The sequence below is a fragment of the Moschus berezovskii genome, chromosome 16, assembly GCF_049115385.1.
Source record: "Moschus berezovskii isolate FMDL1 chromosome 16, NW_MosBer_1.0, whole genome shotgun sequence".
Taxonomy (NCBI): domain Eukaryota; kingdom Metazoa; phylum Chordata; class Mammalia; order Artiodactyla; family Moschidae; genus Moschus; species Moschus berezovskii.
In genome coordinates, this window is record NC_142475.1 from 50,933,588 (window position 1) to 50,953,680 (window position 20,093).

Genomic DNA, 20,093 nt, shown 5'->3' on the forward strand with positions numbered 1-20,093 from the left:
GCTACATCACCAACAAAAAGCACAAAAATATGAAAAGCATATTATTAAATAAACTAAAGAAGTTGCTTGTTTATCGTATAAAAGTTGAAACAAAAAGGCTAAGCATAATCTCATTTGACCTCAGTTGGAAATATTTATATCAGGTGACTTTTTTTTTTCCCACTTTGAGCATGTCTGTAAACAATCACAAAAGCACTGCAACTATTGATCTTGGGATAATAAATACATTTTTACTCATTAGGCTAATTTGCAAACACCGAATTCATGAACAATTAGGGTCAACTCTACTATCAGGAATGATTTAATCTTCCTTTTCTCCTTCTCGAAAGGATGTTGGATAGCAAGGGTACTGCCAGATTAAATTAATAATAAAATTGCTTCCTATAATCTTCCCTTTGGGAAAATGCTCATACTTATTGTATATTTTTAACCTGGTAAATTTGCAATAGAGACATCACATAGACTGGTAGACACTTATGCGGTAATATCCATGTTCAGTGAAGAGAGATTATCAAATCTAGCTGTCAAGATACTTTAAAAGTCTTCTGATATTTCTCAGTAAATACAAAAGACAAGTGTGATATAACCTCAAAACTGTTTTTAAAATAAGGAAAAATAGAAAAGCATATGCTGATAAATATTAAATTTGATAATCTACACATGGGTCAGGTATTTGCTTCAGATGATTTTTCTTTTTCATTTAAGTATAGCGTATTTACAATGTTTCAGGTATACCACAAAGTGATTCAGTTATAAATATACACCTATATATTCTTCCCAGGTTATTTTCCATTATAGATTATTATAACATGTTGAATATAGTTCCCTATGCTATACAGTAGGTCTTTATTATCTCTTTTATATATAGTAGTATGTTATCTGTTCATCCCAAATTCCTAATTTCTCTCTCCCATCTCTGTTGCAGATGATTTTAGTTTTGCTCTTTGCACTTTTCTATATCTTTGAAAGTTTTTTCCAGAAAATACATTGATTGAAAATTAAGAAAATCTTCCTTATCCTCCTTTCTTCTCATTCCCTATACATTATTTTCTGTTATTTTTCTTCTGCTGCTTTTCTATATTCTCATCTCTGGAAGCAGCCACTAGCATCACAGATGAATTTCCTACCATGCTGGGCTTGTCTTAGACTAAAGCTTCCCTAAATATTCCATGTTGGCACTAATTATTTGAGTGGCTACAAGATTGAAAAAGTAATTACTGTAGAAGGCTAGAGATAGAGGGGATAGATATAAAGAGGTGATAACTAATAAAGCCTTGCTCTGAAAGATACCAGAGGGAGCCAACCCAGAAAGCTCAGAAGTGCAAGTAGAAAGGTTAACCTTGAGATAGGGGGTGAGGCTGGGGACCCTTGAAATTGTAAGCAGAAGACAGTCAGGTCTTGACAGCCTTCAGAGCCCATGCTTTTGCTATTCTCTTTTGTAGGAGGCAAAATCATCTGTTTGTAGTTAAGCAGGGAGGAGTCTGGGTAAGGCCCTGAGAGAGTGACGAAGATATGAAACAACAGACACGAGAGGAATAGGCAAGACATTTATTCAAGATCAAGTGAAAAGAGTGCTGATGAGTGCTGAGGATCCAGCTGCAACTGGAAGCCAATCATTTTGGCCATCTCTCTACACACTTAAGCAGTGTTCTCCAGCCAGGTTAGCAAGTATGAGCAGATGGTCAATTTCTTCCCCTAGTCCCCATTCTCTCTTGTGTATTAGCACCTGAACGTTGCTTCCTTCCATCCCTAACCAACTTGAACTCCATATCCAAGTACTTGGAATGCTCAGGAGCCAAAAACCTCGACTCCCTCCCCCTTGGTCTTCTGCTCTGCAATTCTTGGACCGTGGGTCAGTCAGAAGAAAAGATGAGAACATTATATTAGAGTGAATTTCACACAATTTGTTTTTATAGGGCACAGATGGTTAAAATAGCAAGGGATCTGATGAAGAGTTTAAAAGCAAAGGATCTGATGATAAAATAGCAAAGGATCTGATGATAGTTTACTGGTTTCAGAATACCAGAAGATTTTTTACCCTTCTTTGAGTGCTCTGAATGGACCATAAGGCTCAGGAGGATTCAGGGTCCAGTTAACAGCTGTTGCTAGGGTCAGTCTATCTGGACACATCATGCTGAAAGAAGGAAAGTTCTCAAGCCTGATTAGGGCACCAGAAAAAAGTCTATTATAACATTTTATTTTTTCCTGGACAGGCCCAAGTCAAGTTGCCAAGGATACAAACAAAATTCCAAACAAAATGATGGGAGAAGGGGCTTTGGGAGAAGCAGGTTAAAAAAAGAAGAAAAACTACATAATGACGTGTTGATTAGAAAGGACAAACGTAAATTGTTTTAACTAGAATTAAAGGCAAAACATCAAAACAGATGTTTTCTCATTTTAGGGCCAGAGCTTCATTCTTCAAATCTTCTGTAAGGTCCCTAGCCATCCTTTACTGTAAAAATTTTATCTTATCCTCTCATCTGGTCATGTATGTAAAATGTCTCGAGTTAACTTAATCAGCCTTATTTGCAAAAGTTTTAGAAAATAGGAGACATTTGGGGGTTGAAATCAACTCCCTAGAAGATTTACACAGATGGTATAAACTGAAGAAATTTTCAAATTATTCAACTATTAGTGAAATTAACAACTGACATGTTAATTAGCAATTGAAATTACTATAATTTGCATAAGGACTATATAATATTACTAAAGCATTTGCTTTAGTTAATAGAGTATTATTTTTTATATGATTAACAGCAAATGCTTTTAATGAACAGCCATTATCACCTTGGCTAAGCCCCTGTGGATTCATAATTTGAAATAATTATCTGAAATCCCTTGAAAGATTGGTAACCAGTCCATTCTAAAGGAGATCAATCCTGGGTGTTCATTGGAAGGACTGATGCTAAAACTGAAACTCCAATACTTTGGCCACCTCATGGGATGAGTTGACTCACTGGAAAAGACTCTGATGCTGGGAGGGATTGGGCGCGGGAGGAGACGGGGACGACAGAGAATGAGATGGCTGGATGGCATCACCAGCTCAATGGACATGAGTTTGAGTGAACTCCGGGAGTTGGTGATGGACAGGGAGGCCTGGCGTGCTGTGATTCATGGGGTCACAAAGAGTCGGACAGGACTGAGCGACTGAACTGAACTGAACCAGGTAACCGAGATTTGGGAGGTGGTCCTGCTCAAGGTCAACCAGCTACTAATAACTGGTACTAGAATCTCAGTTGATTGAATTGAGTCCAGTGCTCATTCCCGACCCATTACTCAGAGACCCAGTGGGCATTACTCCTTGTTGATAAATTGCCCTAAAATATATGTTGGATCTCCAAAAAACAAGGGTTTCGTGTTTAAGAGAAGAGGAAGAGGGTTGATTACCTATCTGAAGTCAGATAATTTCTCCTTTCTCAGTATCATCATGAACAGTCTAACTTAAATATCTGCAGAAAATTACAACTAGAAAACTCGTAGGAGCTCTACTAATGTTCTAAAGAAGCAACCTTCAGTGAGAACTAAAAGAGAAAAAACCCTAGAGCTAGCAGTCAGGAAATTAATGAAGAGACACAGTCTGCTTAATTTTCATGCAAGCAAACACCATTACAAACGCTTTCAAAGGTCAAGTTGCAAGGAGTGAGGTAATGCTGTTTGGGGAGTGAAATAAACATGACTTAGATTTTGTTCTGAGAAGGTTGGGTTTGTTTTTTTTCCGTCTTGTTTTTGTTTTCCTTTTCCCCTTTTCTTTTTCTTGGTGTCTTACTTTTGAATTTCTATACTTTCCAATTAAAAATTTCATTGCCCCCATTTTGCCTAGCTTCTGTGAAAAATATTTTATAGCCTTCCTTTGGTCCTGCAGATTTTCTCCAGCTCCTTGTGCTGGGGCACACATTATTTTCTTACATCGCTGGAGAGTTTAAGAGTGTGGAAAATGATGTTGGAATTGATCTGGCAGAACCAAGGGGGAAGAGAAGGTAAGAGAGGGGAAGAGGGTCTCCTGTTCAAAATAATCTTCACTTCCAACCAATCATATTGCACGAAGTAAGCATTTTCATAGATAGTTTTAACCGTTTTACAAGATTTTTTTTTTTTCTCTCTTTCAGAATGTGCTTTCAAACAGTCATGCTGTTTTCAGATGAACTGAAAGGAGTACTGTGTCCAGAAGGGACAAGGATGGGCTATAGCGTGACTGGAGAGATACCAAAGATGCTTTATTTAAATGTACGTTTGTCCTGGCAGATGTGGAGACCTACCTGTACATAATCCACACTTCGCCCCAGTGCTCTGAAGGCCGTGTACATGACTTCTCTTTTTCCACCCCATTTTTGCATGATGCAAATACTCTTGTTGGACAAGACCAACTGGGTGACATGCTGTGAGCTTTCTTTGTGTGACTCATCCGTCTCACCAGGACCCTTCACATGGTAGTTGTTCTTCCAGATATAAGTGGCTGACTTGTCCCTGCCCATGACTTCACTGAAGATGTCCATCATGTAAAGGTCATCTTCCGAGTTTCCATCTATGACCATGACAACTTTGATTCCGGGGTAGGTTAGCCTTTTCACAGATTGCAAACATTTCCGCAAATAGTCTGGATCTTCTTGATATGCAGCAATGCAAAGAGCAACAGTTTTGTTCAACTTAATTGGGGTTTCTAGAGATTTTTTCATTTTTCGGTGTTCCAAAAAGGCAAACAGGCTTTGGATGATGAGGTGTGATGCTAAAAAGGCACCATACAGTCCAAAAGAGAAATAGTAATTATCTGTTTGGATAAATTGGTAGCCAACAATATAAGCAGCTGTGATTCCAAGGAGGAGAGAGACTCCAAAAAGTGTGGTTCCAATTATTCTCAGGATACATAGAAATCTCTCACAATGCATCTGCAAAATAACCACATGATACACTTGGTTAACCACTCTTGTCCCACACTTCTTTACATACAGGGTACCACAGGGAGCAAACTGGTTCCAAGTGTTCTAATCCTGAGTTTCTCACTTAACTAGTTCAGTGACTTTCTGCATCTCAGTTTGGCATCTCATTGGCAAAAGAAAGATAAGAACGTCCTTTTGGGGACTTCCCTCGTGGTCCAGTGGCTAAGGCTCTGCATTCCCAATGCAAGGCACCCAGCTTCGATCCCTGGTCAGGGAACTGATCCCACATGCCATAACTAAAACTCGATACGGCAAAATAAATGATCTGGAAAAAGAAGTGTTTAAGAAAAAAAAGGAATGTCCTTTTGGCACACCTCAGAGGATTCTTTCAAACATCATATGAAATGGTAGTGTATTGTACCATTGAAAACTATAATGTATGAAACAAATATATGGATGCATCATTTTTAGTACATTAGATCATTTATCTAAGGATATAGTCTGTGTGTGTGGTCATAGCTAAGCATAACACCTAATTTTTTTTAGTGAGCAAGGCACTCTTGCACCATCATATTCCTTCACTCATAATACTGACCAGTGAAAATTCAAAATTCATAGGCCTTGCTCAATTTCTTATGTATCATTTTATCTCAGCTCTGATGGAAATCCCTCAACTTGTATCTTTCCCATGCAGCTAGCTGAGGTTGAACACAAAAATACATGGATTCTACCGTTCTAGCTCTTCCATCAATTTGCGTGACTTTGAGCCAGTCACTTTTCCTCTCTAGGCTTCAGTCTTGAAAATTTGGTAGGGATTTCCCTGCTGGTCCACTGGCTGAGACTCTGTGCTCCCAATGCAAGGGGGCAGGGTTTGATCCCCAGTGGGGGAACTAGATGCTGCAACTAAGATCGAAGATTCCACACTCTACAACTAAGACCCAGCACAGTCAAATAAATAAATATAAAGAATAAAATTTTTAAAAATTTAAATCTGTAAAATAAAGGCATTTAGACTGGATTATTTCCCAAGTCTCTGTTGCCATTAAAACTACCTTATGCATGGATATCCTACATAGACATTTATCAAAGCTCCTGAAATTCCAAATTATAGTCCTTTGTTTATACGACTGTCTCCTTCATCCATCATCCACACCAGCCAGTTAGAACCTGGTAATCAGGAACTTTACTGGAACACAGCAAGGACACAATAAATGTTTGCAGAAGTAAATTATATAATTAAAGAAGAAAGCATCATGCTTAATTCAACAGGTAAATTTTCTGTTGTCTGAAGAACTTGAACAACTTAGACTTTAAAAACACATTTCAGTTCTTAATAATATCCAGTTTTGTACTCCTCCCCAGTTTATAAATCTCCTGAAATATTTTGAATGTGAGTACAAGAGGATCATATATTTGGTACTCCTCAAAGCATCTCCAATTATGACCACAGACAAGGTGCTTAGTCTTGTTTCCTGGATCCTATTCCTATACATGCCACAAACAATTCTCTGGACACCTCTGGGTGTCCAACAATTAAATCAATGTTGGCATCATATGCGTGCAGTATCAGATTCCACAGGTTCCATCCTACGAGACTGGCCCCTCACAGACCCACACTCAGATGTTAATTGCAAGCCCAAGTTGTTACCGGTAATTATGATAAACTGGTTAAAACTCATAGGATCATGAACTCCCCTCCTGAGTTCAATTAATTTGCTAGAAGGACTCACAGAATCAGAAAACCTGTTTACACATCAATTACTGGTTTAATATAAAAAAGATGTAATTTAGGAATAGGCAGATGGAAGAGATGCACATGTCCATTAATCCATAAGCTTGCTGAACCCTCTTCTTTGGGGTTTTTATGGAGAATTCATTACATAGAATGATTAATTATATCATTGATCATTGGCAATTAAACTCCATCTCTAGTTTGTCTCCCCTCCCCACTTATCTGGGCAAGAAAATGGAAGTTATTCTAAAAGTCACCCCATGAACCTAACAAAAGACATCTCTAAATCTGTAGGAAATGCCAAGCATCTTAAGAGCCTCATGCCAAGGACCAAGTCTATATTTATTAGAATTAATCACAGTATCATAAACTTTCCCCTGAAGTCTTTCTTTTTTCCTCCCCTTCCAATAATGAACTCTAACAAGGGACAAAATTTGTATGACCTTCAATCATTTACACCAACTTCAGAGGTTTTGTCATATTTGCATATAATTAATATTTAACCTTTCCCTTTAGTTCAGCTAGTTTTTGAAAAGTTAAGTAAATTTATTTCAAAAGTACCTTGGGTTAAGTAATTATCTCTGCAAAATCTCTTCCTGGATATATTATTTATATTTTCCTACTCCACATTAAGACTTAAAATTGAGTGTGTTGATGTAAAATCTGTAAACATCTTGGTTGTTACTAGTTGTGTGGCTATCACATTACTCAATTCTAAGTGACACCATTTATATTCTAGGCCCTGTGGTCATCATTGAGGTGGTCCTGAGTGCATTATGCCTTAGGGTAACTTAATGTGACTGCTCACCAACTGTATTTCCACTCCTGAGCAGACTGCTTGATGTGGCCATGGCATTCCAGTCTTTAGAATTCTGAAATGTGCCATTTCCAGTAGGGCTTTTAAGGGATAGAGTGGGCAGGCTGCAATATCTCTTTTTCCCTCCACAATCTTGATGTACATATTAACATGTCCTTGGAGATTGCAAAGCCCAAAGATAGAAGGAGCTTGGTCCTTGAGCTGCCACATGGAAGGAAATCAGTCACTAATGCCATCAATCAGGACTAATGCCATCAATCAGGAATACCTGCCTTGGACTCATGTTAACAAGAAATAATTTCTGAGTTTGTGTTTGTGTGCCTGTTACGAATATTGGCTTTAGTGTCTCTAGCTGATTACAATTCAAGCCATGCAAAGCAGGCTGGAGACCAGGGTTTGAGCTTGTAGACATCAGTTTCCTTTGATAAAATGGTGATGATACTTGTCAAGGACCCTTCACAGGACAACAATCAGGAACAAAATCAAAGTGTTCAGAAATACAATGCAGTTTAAAGTATCAGCTAACATGGAAGCTAGAAATAAAAGACCCAATGTGCATTCCACTTTTAGCACTTATATAGGACACCATAGTATGTAACATGTGAGCCTGATAAAGGTAATCATGACACATGGAAAGTGCAAGCTGCTGGACAATGGTGAAATGCTGAGTTTTCAGAGCACAGCATCCCTTGTTAATTGAAACCACTGGCCGGATGCTGAAAACTCCCAAAGTGTACATTAACCAATGCTGAAGGTGCTGGGAGCACCAGACTAGGAACTTGTCTTTTCCAAGACATGAGTCATTCTCACAAGAGTGAAAAATTTCAAGGGGACGAAAATACTCTGCCTGGGAGAAGCTCAGAAGTGTGTTCTGCTTGTGTTTCAAATCACCACAGCCAGCAAAAGAACTGCCTGTCATTCTTTTCCATTATTCACATTTTCCTTGCTTTTATCAGCACATGTAGACACAGAGTGTGTTCACATAGCATCTGCTGGCCGCTGCCGAAGTGGGAACACCCTCTTACATCACAGGAGTCCACAGAATGTCCTTCTGCAGCCTGGGAAAACTTGCTAGTAAACTGCAGCAGTAGAATCTATTTCTGGGAAGTCTGGATTGCTGCCTAGGGTGACACAAGCAGCATCTCGGCGCAGCCCAAAGGGTTAAATAAAAGGCATACTTAGAGCCAGCTGCACTGAGGGAATAGATTGATCTCAGGAACTGACACACAGGATGTGTTTCTTTATAATTTCAGAGATATGGGCACCATATGTGTGAGACTTTCTGAGACAATCCCCGATTCAAACACTCTGTTTCATAAGCAAACCCTTCTTGTCTGACACATAGTTTATTGCTAAATTGGAAAATATGGCTAGCTTCATCCTAGATCATTTGCTGATAGACTTAGAAATCTGCCTCCCCAAAATATTAAAAATGTAAAACTTGGTTTTGCCCATTATTAGACTTTATTGATTGATTTTTAAGTTGCTGCATAGAATTCTAGGCCAAACCAAATGCTAAAAGAGTTTGGTGCACCATATTGCACACTCTAAGTCAACAGATTATGTGTGTGTATATATATACAACGTGTATCTGTGTGTGTTAGTTATCTGTCACTCAGTCGTGTCTCTTTTGTGATCCCATGGACTGTAGCCCACCAGGTTTTTCTATCCGTAGAATTCTCCAGACAAGAGTACTGGAGTAGGTTGCATTTCCATCTCCAGGTTATCTTCCTGACCCAAGGATCAAACCTATGTCTCCTGCACTGCAGATGGATTCTTTACCATCTGAGCCACCTATATATGTATATATAATTATCTTCACTAATGTCCCCCAAGGACATAAAATATTGTTGGACTTACAGTTGGTATTCAGAAAATATTTGAATGATAGATTTAACTTTATTCATCAATATCATTAGCATCATTGTGATATCACTGACTTTTTAATTCATCATTTCTAAGCTCCAGACATAGAGTCAAGTTTTGTTTTCTTGAATAGGGAACAATCCTACTTAATTTTAACAACAAATATAAAATACTGTTATTTTAACAACAAATATAAAATACTGTATTTGTCATGTTACAAACCACACATACATATGATGAGGCAGCCAAGACTGAATATTTAAGTAAATTGCCCCAAATAAAAAACTTGCCCCAATTCCCATGGTGGCATAAATGCCAGGTGGTTAGGCTAATTGCAGTAAATATTGGCTCAATAGATTTGAACTTTCATGAAAAATTAGGTGGTGTTCTTTGGTTTCTGCTTAAAAAGCATATTGTGTAAGGAAAGATTAAAAAAGAACTTGAAAACTGTTTTCCTGCTGTAATAGAAACATGAGTATTGATATGTACTCAGGAAAAGATACAACAGCCAATTCCCAGAGATTTCTAGGCTCATGTATTTTCCTACATGGCTACAACCAAAGGAACCTGGAAAGATGTGGTGCCAAAGGGAATTGGCTGGTGGTTCCATTTAGGCAACAGCAGTGCTGTTCTTAATGCTAACAGTCAAAATCCTGGTTTACTCTAAGAAAGGCAAAGACTGAAGAAGGCCCTAGGCTCTGCCAGTCCGCACTGATTACTTGAGTCTAAATGGATTTTTCACTTGTTTAAAATGTATTTATTGAATAACTACTTCGTGCTAAACCTGTTTTTTGGATACAGGAATACACAGTTGATTGAGACACACCAGTATATACAGCTATGGGTACATTCTAAGTCACTTTAGTCATATCTGACTATTTGCGACCTCATGGACTGTAGCCTACCAGGCTCCTCTGTCCATGGGAATCTCCAGGCAAGAATACTGGGGTAGATTGCCATTTCCTCCTCCAAGGAAGGGATCTTCCCATCCCAGGGATAGAATCTGAGTCTCCTGTGGCTCCTGCATTGCAGGTAGATTCTTTACTACTGAGCCACCAGAAAAATCCATCTATAGCCAGAGTAAGTGCTACTTAGAAAATCAAGGGGAGACAGTGCCATAGGTTCCACCTGTAGAGCAGATATAAGCCTTGCTGTTTGCTCATAGACCCCAAGTGGGACTCTGTAGGTCACTGGGCAGCACTGGGCACCATTCATTCCCTTTGACTTTCCTCTACTAACCAGAGAGCAAACAGTGGATGAGAGAGAATAACAACTGCTCTCATTGCCCTAGTGCAGTGGTGAGAACTAAGTTCCCACAGCTTTCATTATTGGGGCTTCCATTTTGGATCAGGGAGAAGCTGAAGTGAATTCTAATGAGTCGAGTCAGCATCTGGGAAAGGTGTGGACATTAGGCCAAGTAACACCTCTTCTGAGAGGTCCTAGCTTACCGCTCCTTCTAAAGTAATTCCCCCAGTAAATCAATTCTACTCCAACAAAAAAAATTAAAAAGGAAAAAAAATAAAATGAAATATTAAAAATAAATGAAAATAAAGTAACTCCTCCTCCCTGACATCTCTTCACTGCCTGTCACTATCTCCTTTGACCCTGCATGATTTTATACTTTTTTAATTAATATTTATTGGAGTATTGTTGTTTTACAATGCTGTATTGGCTTCTACTGCACAGCAAAGTGAGTTAGCTATGCATATACATATATCCCCTCTTTTGGGGATCTTCTTCCCATTTAGGTCACCACAGAGCACTGAGTGAAATTCGCTGTGCTATACTGTAGATTCTCATTAGTTATCTATTTTATATATAGAATCAATAGTGCACGTATGTCAATCCCAATCTCCCAATTCATCTCACCTAACCCCTGCTCCCAACTCTGCTTAATTTTCTGTGTTACACTAAGCACACTCCTGACTATAGGAACTTGTGTATCTCAGTCAACTGTATATGCCTGTGCTATACAACAGGATGGTTGTGGTTTAGTTGCTAAGTCGTGGCTGACTCTTTGAAATCCCATGGGCCCACCATGCTCCCCCGTCCATGGGATTTCCCAGGCAAGAATACTGCAGTGGGATGCCATTTCCTTCTCCAGGGGATTTTCCTCACCCAGGGATGGAACCCAAGTCTCGAGGCTCCTGCATTGATAAGCAGAGTCTTTAACCACTGTACCACACCTGTGTCGAGTGTGTTAGTTGCTCAGTTGTGTCTGACTCCTTGCAACCCCATGAACTTGTAGCCTGCCAGGCTCCTCTGTCCATAGAATTCTCCAGGCAAGAATACTGGAGTGGGTTGCCATTCCCTTCTCCAGGGGATCTTTCCAACCCAGGGACTGAACGCAGGTCTGCTGAATTACAGGCTGATTCTTTACTGTCTGAACTACTAGGGAAGCTCTTAGAAGCCGATAAAACAGGGTATACACTCAATAAATACATTTTAAATAAGTGAATATTCATTTAGACTCAAGTAGTCAGTGTAGCCTGACAGAGCACAGGGCCTTACTCAGTCTTTGCTGCAGAGGCAGTGAATATGCTGAGTCCTCAGGGTATCCTTCATCCAGCAGATTTTTCGCTCTTTTAAAACCAGTTGTGTAATTTCCTGCCCAGGTCTTTAAAGGTAATGGTTGGGGTGGGGTGGTATCCAACCAGCTCTAGAAAACCTTTGGATAAAAAAAGTTATAAAAGGCAAATGATCCTGAAGTTGTAAGTTGCAGTCTGAGCAAGCTGATGAGTTCCGGGGTCAAGTTTGGGGTATAAGGGATAATGAGGTCATATTTTTTCCATTTGAACGCTAAGTAGTTTTCCACTTAACTTCTATTGTAAGTAGTCTTACAGTATTTATTGTCCATTAACCTACACATTGCTTTGTGTCTTGCAATGATTGTGAATGAGTGTATGTGTTTGTGTGTGTTTGAGTGTGCACACCCATTTATACTGGCCTCTGGAGCCACACTGAGTTGGAATAGACTCCCAACTATCTTTCAGTGGTTTCTATTAAAGGTTGGGTAGCCTTGAACACGGAGAAGGCTATGGCACCCCATTCCAGTACTCTTGCCTGGAAAATCCCATGGGCGGAGGAGCCTGGTGGGCTGCAGTCCATGGGGTCGCAGAGTGGGACATGACTGAGCGACTTCACTTTCACTTTTCACTTTCCTTCACTGGAGAAGGAAATGGCAACCCACTCCAGTGTTCTTGCCTGGAGAATCCCAGGGACGGCGGAGCCTGGTGGCCTGCCATCCATGGGGTCGCACAGAGTCTGACACGACTGAAGCGACTTAGCAGCAGCTGCAGCAGCCTTGAACACGTTATGTAATACTTGTCATCTTCACTTTCTTCATCTACACTAAGTCACTTCACTTGAGTCTCACTCTTAGCAGCCTATGGACTATAGCCTGCCAGGTTCCTCTGGGCATAGGAATTTCCAGGTAAGAATACTGGAGTGGGTGCCCATTTGCTTGTCCAGGGCATCTTCCCAACACAGGGATAGAATCCACGTCTTACATCTCCTGCATTGGTAGGTGAGTTCTTTACCACCAGCACCAGCTGGGAAACACTTCTTCATCTTTAAAATGGAGCTAATCATAGTGACTTCACCTAATTATGAGATTAAAAGATGGATCTCATTTCAATACCTGAAAGGAAACTATCAAGTTAGAGCTCAGTTCTGTTAGCTCTCTGTGGGTTACTAGCCTACTAGTAATCACCTACTCAGCCTGACTCTCCGTCCATTTAAGTTGTTAGTTAGTTAACAAGGGATAATTTTGACATAGTGGAAAGGATAGCAGGACAGGGAAGAAATGGATTCAAGTCCAAGCTCCCTCTGCCTCATATTAGCTATTCAACAAACCACTTGAGGGTTCTATGAATGAGCCATGTGTCCTTGGACAATTGATACCTCTGAACTTAAAAATGTTTAGAGGGATAGATAATTTTATTCGTTTTAATGATTTTAAGCCACAGTTACCCACAGATGAGTGTCTAGAAGGATGGATGTAGGTTGCACTGTAGGTAGTCTCCTCAACATAGTCACCTGAACAAGGATGAATATTAAGTGTAAATCCCTTTCCGTCTCCATTTTCTAAGCCTCATTTCCTCATCTGCAAAATGGGAATGATAAATTTTCCAGGATTACTGGTAAGGAATACGTATATTTATTATAGAGTCAATGGAATATTAATGGCATTAGTATCTTAACATAAAGGAACATAACTCAAGTTATAAAGTGACTTGCACTTTCTGTTTCTACAAGGTATTGAGTTGTTGCTTAGGATCTCAATACAAAGGGTTATAAGGCACATTTAGAACCAGCTTTACTGAGGGAAATAGACTGACCTCAGGGACTGACACATAGGATGCATCATTATAGTCCAAAATCTAACAAAGAAAGACCAGGTCAATGTCCCTTCACTTACAGCTGATATTTAAACACACAGAAGCACAAAGGACAAGAGGAGATATTTTTTTAAATATGGTTAGTGAATGCATGACTCAAGGTCACCTCTAATAGCAGAAATGGTTTTAGAACACAGGTTTTCCTTACTCTTAAACTAATGTGTGGGAGGAGGAAGAAATAGATCAAGTCATATGTAGAGTGATTCGAGTTAGAAATACTTAGATAGGTGACACTAGCAAAGCATCTGGAAATATATTCCTTTGTAACAGGACATATTCTGCTTTTGGTCATTTGCCTGCAAATGGTGGATTAGAAAAGATGGTCAACAAAAGGCTAAAAAGCAGTGGTTCCCAAATATTGATGTATATCCAATTCCCAGGGAATCTGTAAAAATTACAGAAGTGTGGCTCCTGCAACATTCTGAGTTAATTGGCATGGGGTGCTACAAGAGTGTCAGTTGTTTCTAAATCTCCTTACTACTACTACTACTAAGTCACTTCAGTCGTGTCCGACTCTGTGTGACCCCATAGACGGAAGCCCACCAGGCTCCCCCATCCCTGTGATTCTCCAGGCAAGAACACTGGAGTGGGTTGCCATTTCCTTCTCCAATGTGTGAAAGTGAAAAGTGAAAGTGAAGTCGCTCAGTCGTGTCCAACCCCTAGCGACCCCACGGACTGCAGCCTACCAGGCTCCTCCATCCATGGGATTTTCTAGGCAAGAGTACTGGAGTGGCTTGCCATTTAAGTAACTCTAATTTCAACAAAGTTTGGTGATCAAAGTCTAAGAAAACTTTCACGACCTCATTTGGACAGACACACATCCCTCGGGTGTATTGCCCCTGCTACTGTCCTCAGCTAGAAATCCTAAGAGAAGTACCCAAATGATGCCTCCCAGGAGTCTTCACATTAGAGCACATGACCCACCCCTTCCGACCTCGTCTTCCTCTCTGGTTTTGAAGTTGACCTTTGTCTTTTCCAGTACCACTGCACTTATAGCAGAGACCCTGGAGCTAATTCTGCAGGGGTTTAGCAAAACACCTTTCAAAGACCTGGATCCAGAACTTTAGATTTCAGATTTCTCTTCTTTTGTACCATGTTGATCAATGGCTTCCTAAGATGCCCATTCTCCCAATTGCCTATTTGTTCCCAAACTTAACCATTCTAAGCTTCATCCTGAAGTTCACTGCAGCAAAGGGGGGAAATTACAGAAAGACCTGACATGAAATCCTCACTCCATATGTGGCCATATATACCAGTGTCAAATCCTTACATGAAATCTCCCCTGATCTCTCTCAATCAGGTGTGATACCTCCCCAGTTTGAACCCTCATAAAACTTTACTAGTCCAACTGTAGCACAGTCCAGCTCAAGGGTGTTATATTCAAGAAATCTTGAATTAAATTCCACTCACTCTCTTTAGTAACACTGTGATTTTGAGTGGGTTGCTTTACTTTTCTGAGGCAAAGTTTTTTTTCCATAAAGTTTTCTTGTTGGGGGGCATGGCAAGGCACTAGATACAATTCATATCAAGTATCTACCTCAATGCCTGATACATATTAAACAGGTGATAAACAGTAGCTATTACTTTACTTCTTTATGGACAAGACTGCATTTTACCTCACACTATGGTTATTTAAAAACTTCTTTGACTATGCTTTTCCTATGATGCATTCCATTTAGATGTGTACTACATCTTGTTCATTTCTAAAATAAATTGCAGTACAGATGTATGCTTTTAAGAGACATTCATATTTAAATATTTTACATTTAAATTGAAGAAAAATTTAAGAGTGTGAAGTTATATTTGACTCAATGACATTTTTCTAGGTTGTGAACACGGCAATATATTATGAACTCACATAATAACATTCAAAATATTACTGAATTTAAGATATATACAGTGGGATAATACTTAGTCTATGCAGACTGCTGCTACAGAGAAAAGGATTAAAACCAAGTTGGGGTGATGAAAATTATTTTTCTGCAGGGAGCTGTCCCCCCATTCAGTGTCATACAAGCTGCCACAGGTTCTGTCCTTACATCCTGTTAGTGGAACACAGCCTGGATGAGCATGGACCAAAAACAGAACCTGTAAAAGGACTGTGGGGCTTATGCTCTATTCTCCAATTACATTAACTTATAGCTCCCACATTATATAAAAGCCAAGAAGTTAATAATATGCTACTTGTTCTTAGATTAAAAATACAACTGTGTAATAAAACTTTGCTAAAAGGTCTCTCCCAGTGATCCATAAATGAATCAGTGGAAGGGATGAATTTAACAATTCAAGAAATATTTCTTAAAACAATCTCAGTTGGTAAGGAATCCATGTGTGAAAAAAATTTACGAAATTCAATATTGTGGGACTATTCTACAGACTTTACAATAATGGTTAGTTTTGATATGACTTACTTTCTAGTAAGTCTGTTACCCATTTGTTGCACAATTCTTGTTTTCCAAGAAGGTAGGTGACTAAACACCATTTTTGTTTGGAGGAGAGTGGCATTCAGATTTGGTACTAGTCATTAAGACCTTGAATTCTTCTTATAGTTGCCGTAGCTTTCTCTGAAAACAAAGGATCCAGTTCTAGGTACAGTACAAGTAACTCCGGTAATGAATGTTTGTCACACTTCTACAAGAAGTTTTTCTATTCATCCAGCTCAGGTATTATATAGATAAAAAGAAAAGAGGAGAAATTATATCTTCATTATAATGCTATAATCCAGAAATGTCTTAGAATTTTGAATCATTAGTCCCAATATTGCTTAATTCATTCACAACATAATATATATACTAAAATTTTTACTTTAAAGAGTCAAACTATTGAAAATTTAAAAGAATAGCCAAAATATTTGGAAAACCTCTGCTGGAATATGGTAAGCATTTTAAAAACAGTATTTCAGTTGTCTGAATAATCTTATTTAATTTAGCCTTTGGAAAAATGCAGTGAAAACCAGTTTAATGAATGATTCAACCTGTGCATATTGGAATGAAAGGAAAAAGTTTAGAATTTAGGAGTTCTTTTCAAACCTATTCTATAACATTTTCAATTGTATCTACAAATAGTTTGATGGGCATAACTCTTTGTTCTACCCAATTCTACATAAATAAACAAATTTTAGCCTTTCATCATTGGCATGTTTGAATGTGTGCTGACCCTCAAAATATTTTGTTAAAATGACCTTTAAAAAAATCATAATCCTTAAACTTTCAAAGGTACATTATCATATGTCTTCACTGAAAAGAGAAATCTGCCGGAAAGAACCTTGAAATCTACAATAGACATTTAAGTTGTTCTTATCTGTCGCCTCCCTTTCCCAGCAAAACTCAACAACCAACTTCCTTGGCTTTGCTCTCAGACCGAGTTGAAAGTCTATATATACTCAGGCCGCCAGTTGGGAAAGCCCTCGGTGGCCAATCAGAGCTTCCCGCTCTATTGCGTCACACCTCCCCCCTGGGTGTGACGTCAAAGGCAATCCCAGGCCAGCCACGTGGATTGGAGAAGTGTAGCCTTTCTGGGCAGCTGTTTGGGAGACACCAGGCAGCAGTGGCCCCCAAGGGTGAGGAACCCGGCTGGGAGGAGCCGGCAGAGCTCCTCCACCCACCTCCTGGGAGCAGGGCTGCAGCAGCTCGCTGGGGCCAGAGGCGCGTGGGGTTGGTGACTCCCAAGTACTTGGCGCGGCCCGTTTGGGGGATGGAGGGAGTGGCCGCGGGAAGCTGGCACCTAAGCCTGTGTAATAGGACCCGGGTCTTGTAAACCCTCCTCTCCAGGCACCGCCTCTCAGCTCCCAGCCCCTCTTTCCAGACTTAATTATCCCTTCAGAGCCGTTTCCCCTCGGCCGCGTATCCTGGGCCAGAGGAACAGCCTCTCGCCTCCCAGTCCTCGCCTTCACACAGACCCGCCCTCCTGTTCGCAGGGACCCATTTTGTAGCCCTCGCTCACGCTGGGCGGGAACCAGCTTGACGAATTCTGCCCAAGGTGTTGATTATCCAGCCCAACCTAGCCTCTGGCTCGCCTCCCATCTTCACCCACGGCTCCCAGTGAACCCCCAAGCCCCAAGCCGGGGCTGGGCGCTGGGGACGGCACCCCCCAGACCCCCCACCCGACCGTGCCCCGCGCTGCAGCTGCGGAAAGAGGCGCCAGCGTGCCCGATGCCACGTCGGAATTGGCTCCCGGGACGATGCAGCTGCCTGCGCGCCGCACGCGGTCCCCATGCACGCCCTGCCCCCGGGGGCTCGGCGGCCGACTGAAGGGAGGCGCGCTCTCCTCCCGCTCGGGTTCCTCCAGTGCCACTGCCTGGGTCGGGGACCCCTGGCCGTAGTGAGGCTTCCGGAGCCGGGCTGAGCCCAGACAGACCCACTTTGACACTTAAATGGGGGTGCAGAGAGTGCAAAGAGGCGGGGGTGGGCAGGGGAAAAAAGGGGAGTGGCTGAGCGAGGCCGGTAGCGGCGCGGAGGTGGCGAAGGACCCTCCCTCCCTGGGGCCAGAGCTGGGACCCGCGATCGCTTTAACCCTTTGCATTCCAAGAAACAGGCTTCCTTCCCACTTAGAAGGAAAACGCGCTAGGCTGTTCAGGACTTTTCTCCCCACACCGTGTGGGAAAAAAAGGAGAGGTGATGAGAATGGAAGGGGGGGGGAGGGGGTGGCGGCGGGGAATGCATTTTCCTTACACAGTGGAGATGCTTGTTTCCTAGCTCGGGAGCCCCTCAGCAGCTCCGGAAGATGTGGAATGGAAAAGTACATCCCGGGAAGTGCAGCCTTTCCCAGGCAAAGAGGTTACCTGTGTTCCCATAAAGGCAGCAGATTTCTGGCGAGCGCCGCAGAGATGGGACAAGCCCCGGGATAGGTTACTAAGCTTGCCAGGGATCCGAAATATCCCGATTTGCAGCCTGTTGGAAATGTTCAGACCTCAAACTTTTCTGTCGAACATGGACTTAAAATTGGGTTTAACTCTTAACATGGGGTAATGACTTCCCCCTCCCTGGCCTATTCGGGGACCCTCACCGTTCACCGAATCGCGCCAGTGTAACGTACCTTGTTCAGCTCTTGGTCATAAAGTTGTCCTCGGCCTCTCTGTGTGGTCCTGAAGGGTCGGTGGCGGGCAGTTTCCAAAATTGAGGTAATAGGAGATCAGATGAATTTGAGACGACCGGCCAAGAAAAATAAAAAATTTAAAAACAACATTTAAAAAGGATGGGGGAGTCTCAAATGTTTAGGTCTCCCCCACTTAAAATAAAATCACTAGTATTTTTTAATATTTCCGTTGCACTTCAATCTTCTAACTCTTAAAAGAAAATGTTATCTGTGCTTTGAAAATAAATTAACTTTATTTTATTTTATGCTCTAGTTCCTTTCCCCTAATATCGGAAAGTCTCTGCTCTCTTTTTGTATTAAAGGAAAAAAAAAAAAAAGCCTGGTGAAAACTCAGCAGAACCCAGGAAGCGTAGAATCAGGAGAATGTCTTTGGCTGGGGCTGGTTCAAGTCCCTGGTTCAATGGGCTGCTGGAAGCCAGGACTGGGTAATTCTTTCCAGACGTCTTGACTTCTCCTTCCTCGCGGTTGTTGCCTTTCTGCCTCCTCCAACTTAAGGGGGTCTTAACAAGTGAGCTGGTGGGTGTTTTAATAGGGCGGAGGAGGGAATAGGGGTGAGGGGAGTGGAGAAGGGAGGTGCGGACTGGGAAACCGGAGGGGAGGGAACTGGGAGCGCGGGCGGGCGGGCGGGAGGCGGGGAGGGGGAGAGGGCGAGAGAAATTGGCCATTCAAAGCTCTCTCTGAGCTAGAGGCCGGTTCTAAACTCCAATGAATTCAATTAACTTGATTGCAAACGTGTGCAGAGCAATGCTGTGCACACAGGCGGCCCACCACCTGAGTCCCTCCTTTCCTCCAGCGGAGGAGCAGGGAGGCCAGGCTGCGTAGACATCCCTGACTCTTCTGACTTACAGGGATTCCCACTTCGCGATGCACTGCCAGTTCTGTTTAAGTAATTTGCTTTAAGACCAAATGGTGCCCTTAGGCTAAGTAACGGCCCTGGGAAGGGAGAACTGGGGTGTGTGTGTGTACACCTGGAGCCTCCGAAAGCCGGCTGAAACTCTTTAAAAAATCAGTGACTGGTCTCCCACTGGTTAACCCTTTCTTCCCTCCAACTCGAAAGTTTCTGGGCTGATGTCAAGTGTCAAAACTCTCCTTTACATAGAAGTTTCGCCTTAGGTAGGCGAAAGAGTAGAAAAATAAATGTGTTTTTTCCTTAACCTGATGCCCTAACATTAAAATACGCCAGCAGCGAGCATTATAAATAAAATATAACAAAATAAAAATCGTCCTCTAGAGAACTAACTCCAGAATAGCGCGCTAAAAAAAAAAAAGGCCGTGTCTAAGGAAGCTGCGTAAGTGGCTTTTGCTTCTTG

The 20,093-nt window shown here is 41.4% G+C and overlaps 1 protein-coding gene across 1 annotated transcript in view; it reads right to left on the reverse strand.

Moving 5' to 3' along the window:
• The window catches only part of HAS2 (hyaluronan synthase 2), a 31,720-nt gene extending 12,395 nt beyond the window's left edge, over positions 1–19,325 (reverse strand). Inside the window, exons 1-2 of the mRNA XM_055432378.2 lie at positions 18,724–19,325; positions 4,257–4,883 (exon numbers count right to left, since the gene is read on the reverse strand). Coding sequence (XP_055288353.1) covers positions 4,257–4,883 — 627 coding nt within the window. The 5' untranslated portion in view covers positions 18,724–19,325. The remainder of the gene's footprint in view (positions 1–4,256; positions 4,884–18,723) is intronic.
• Between the last annotated feature and the right edge of the window lie 768 nt (positions 19,326–20,093).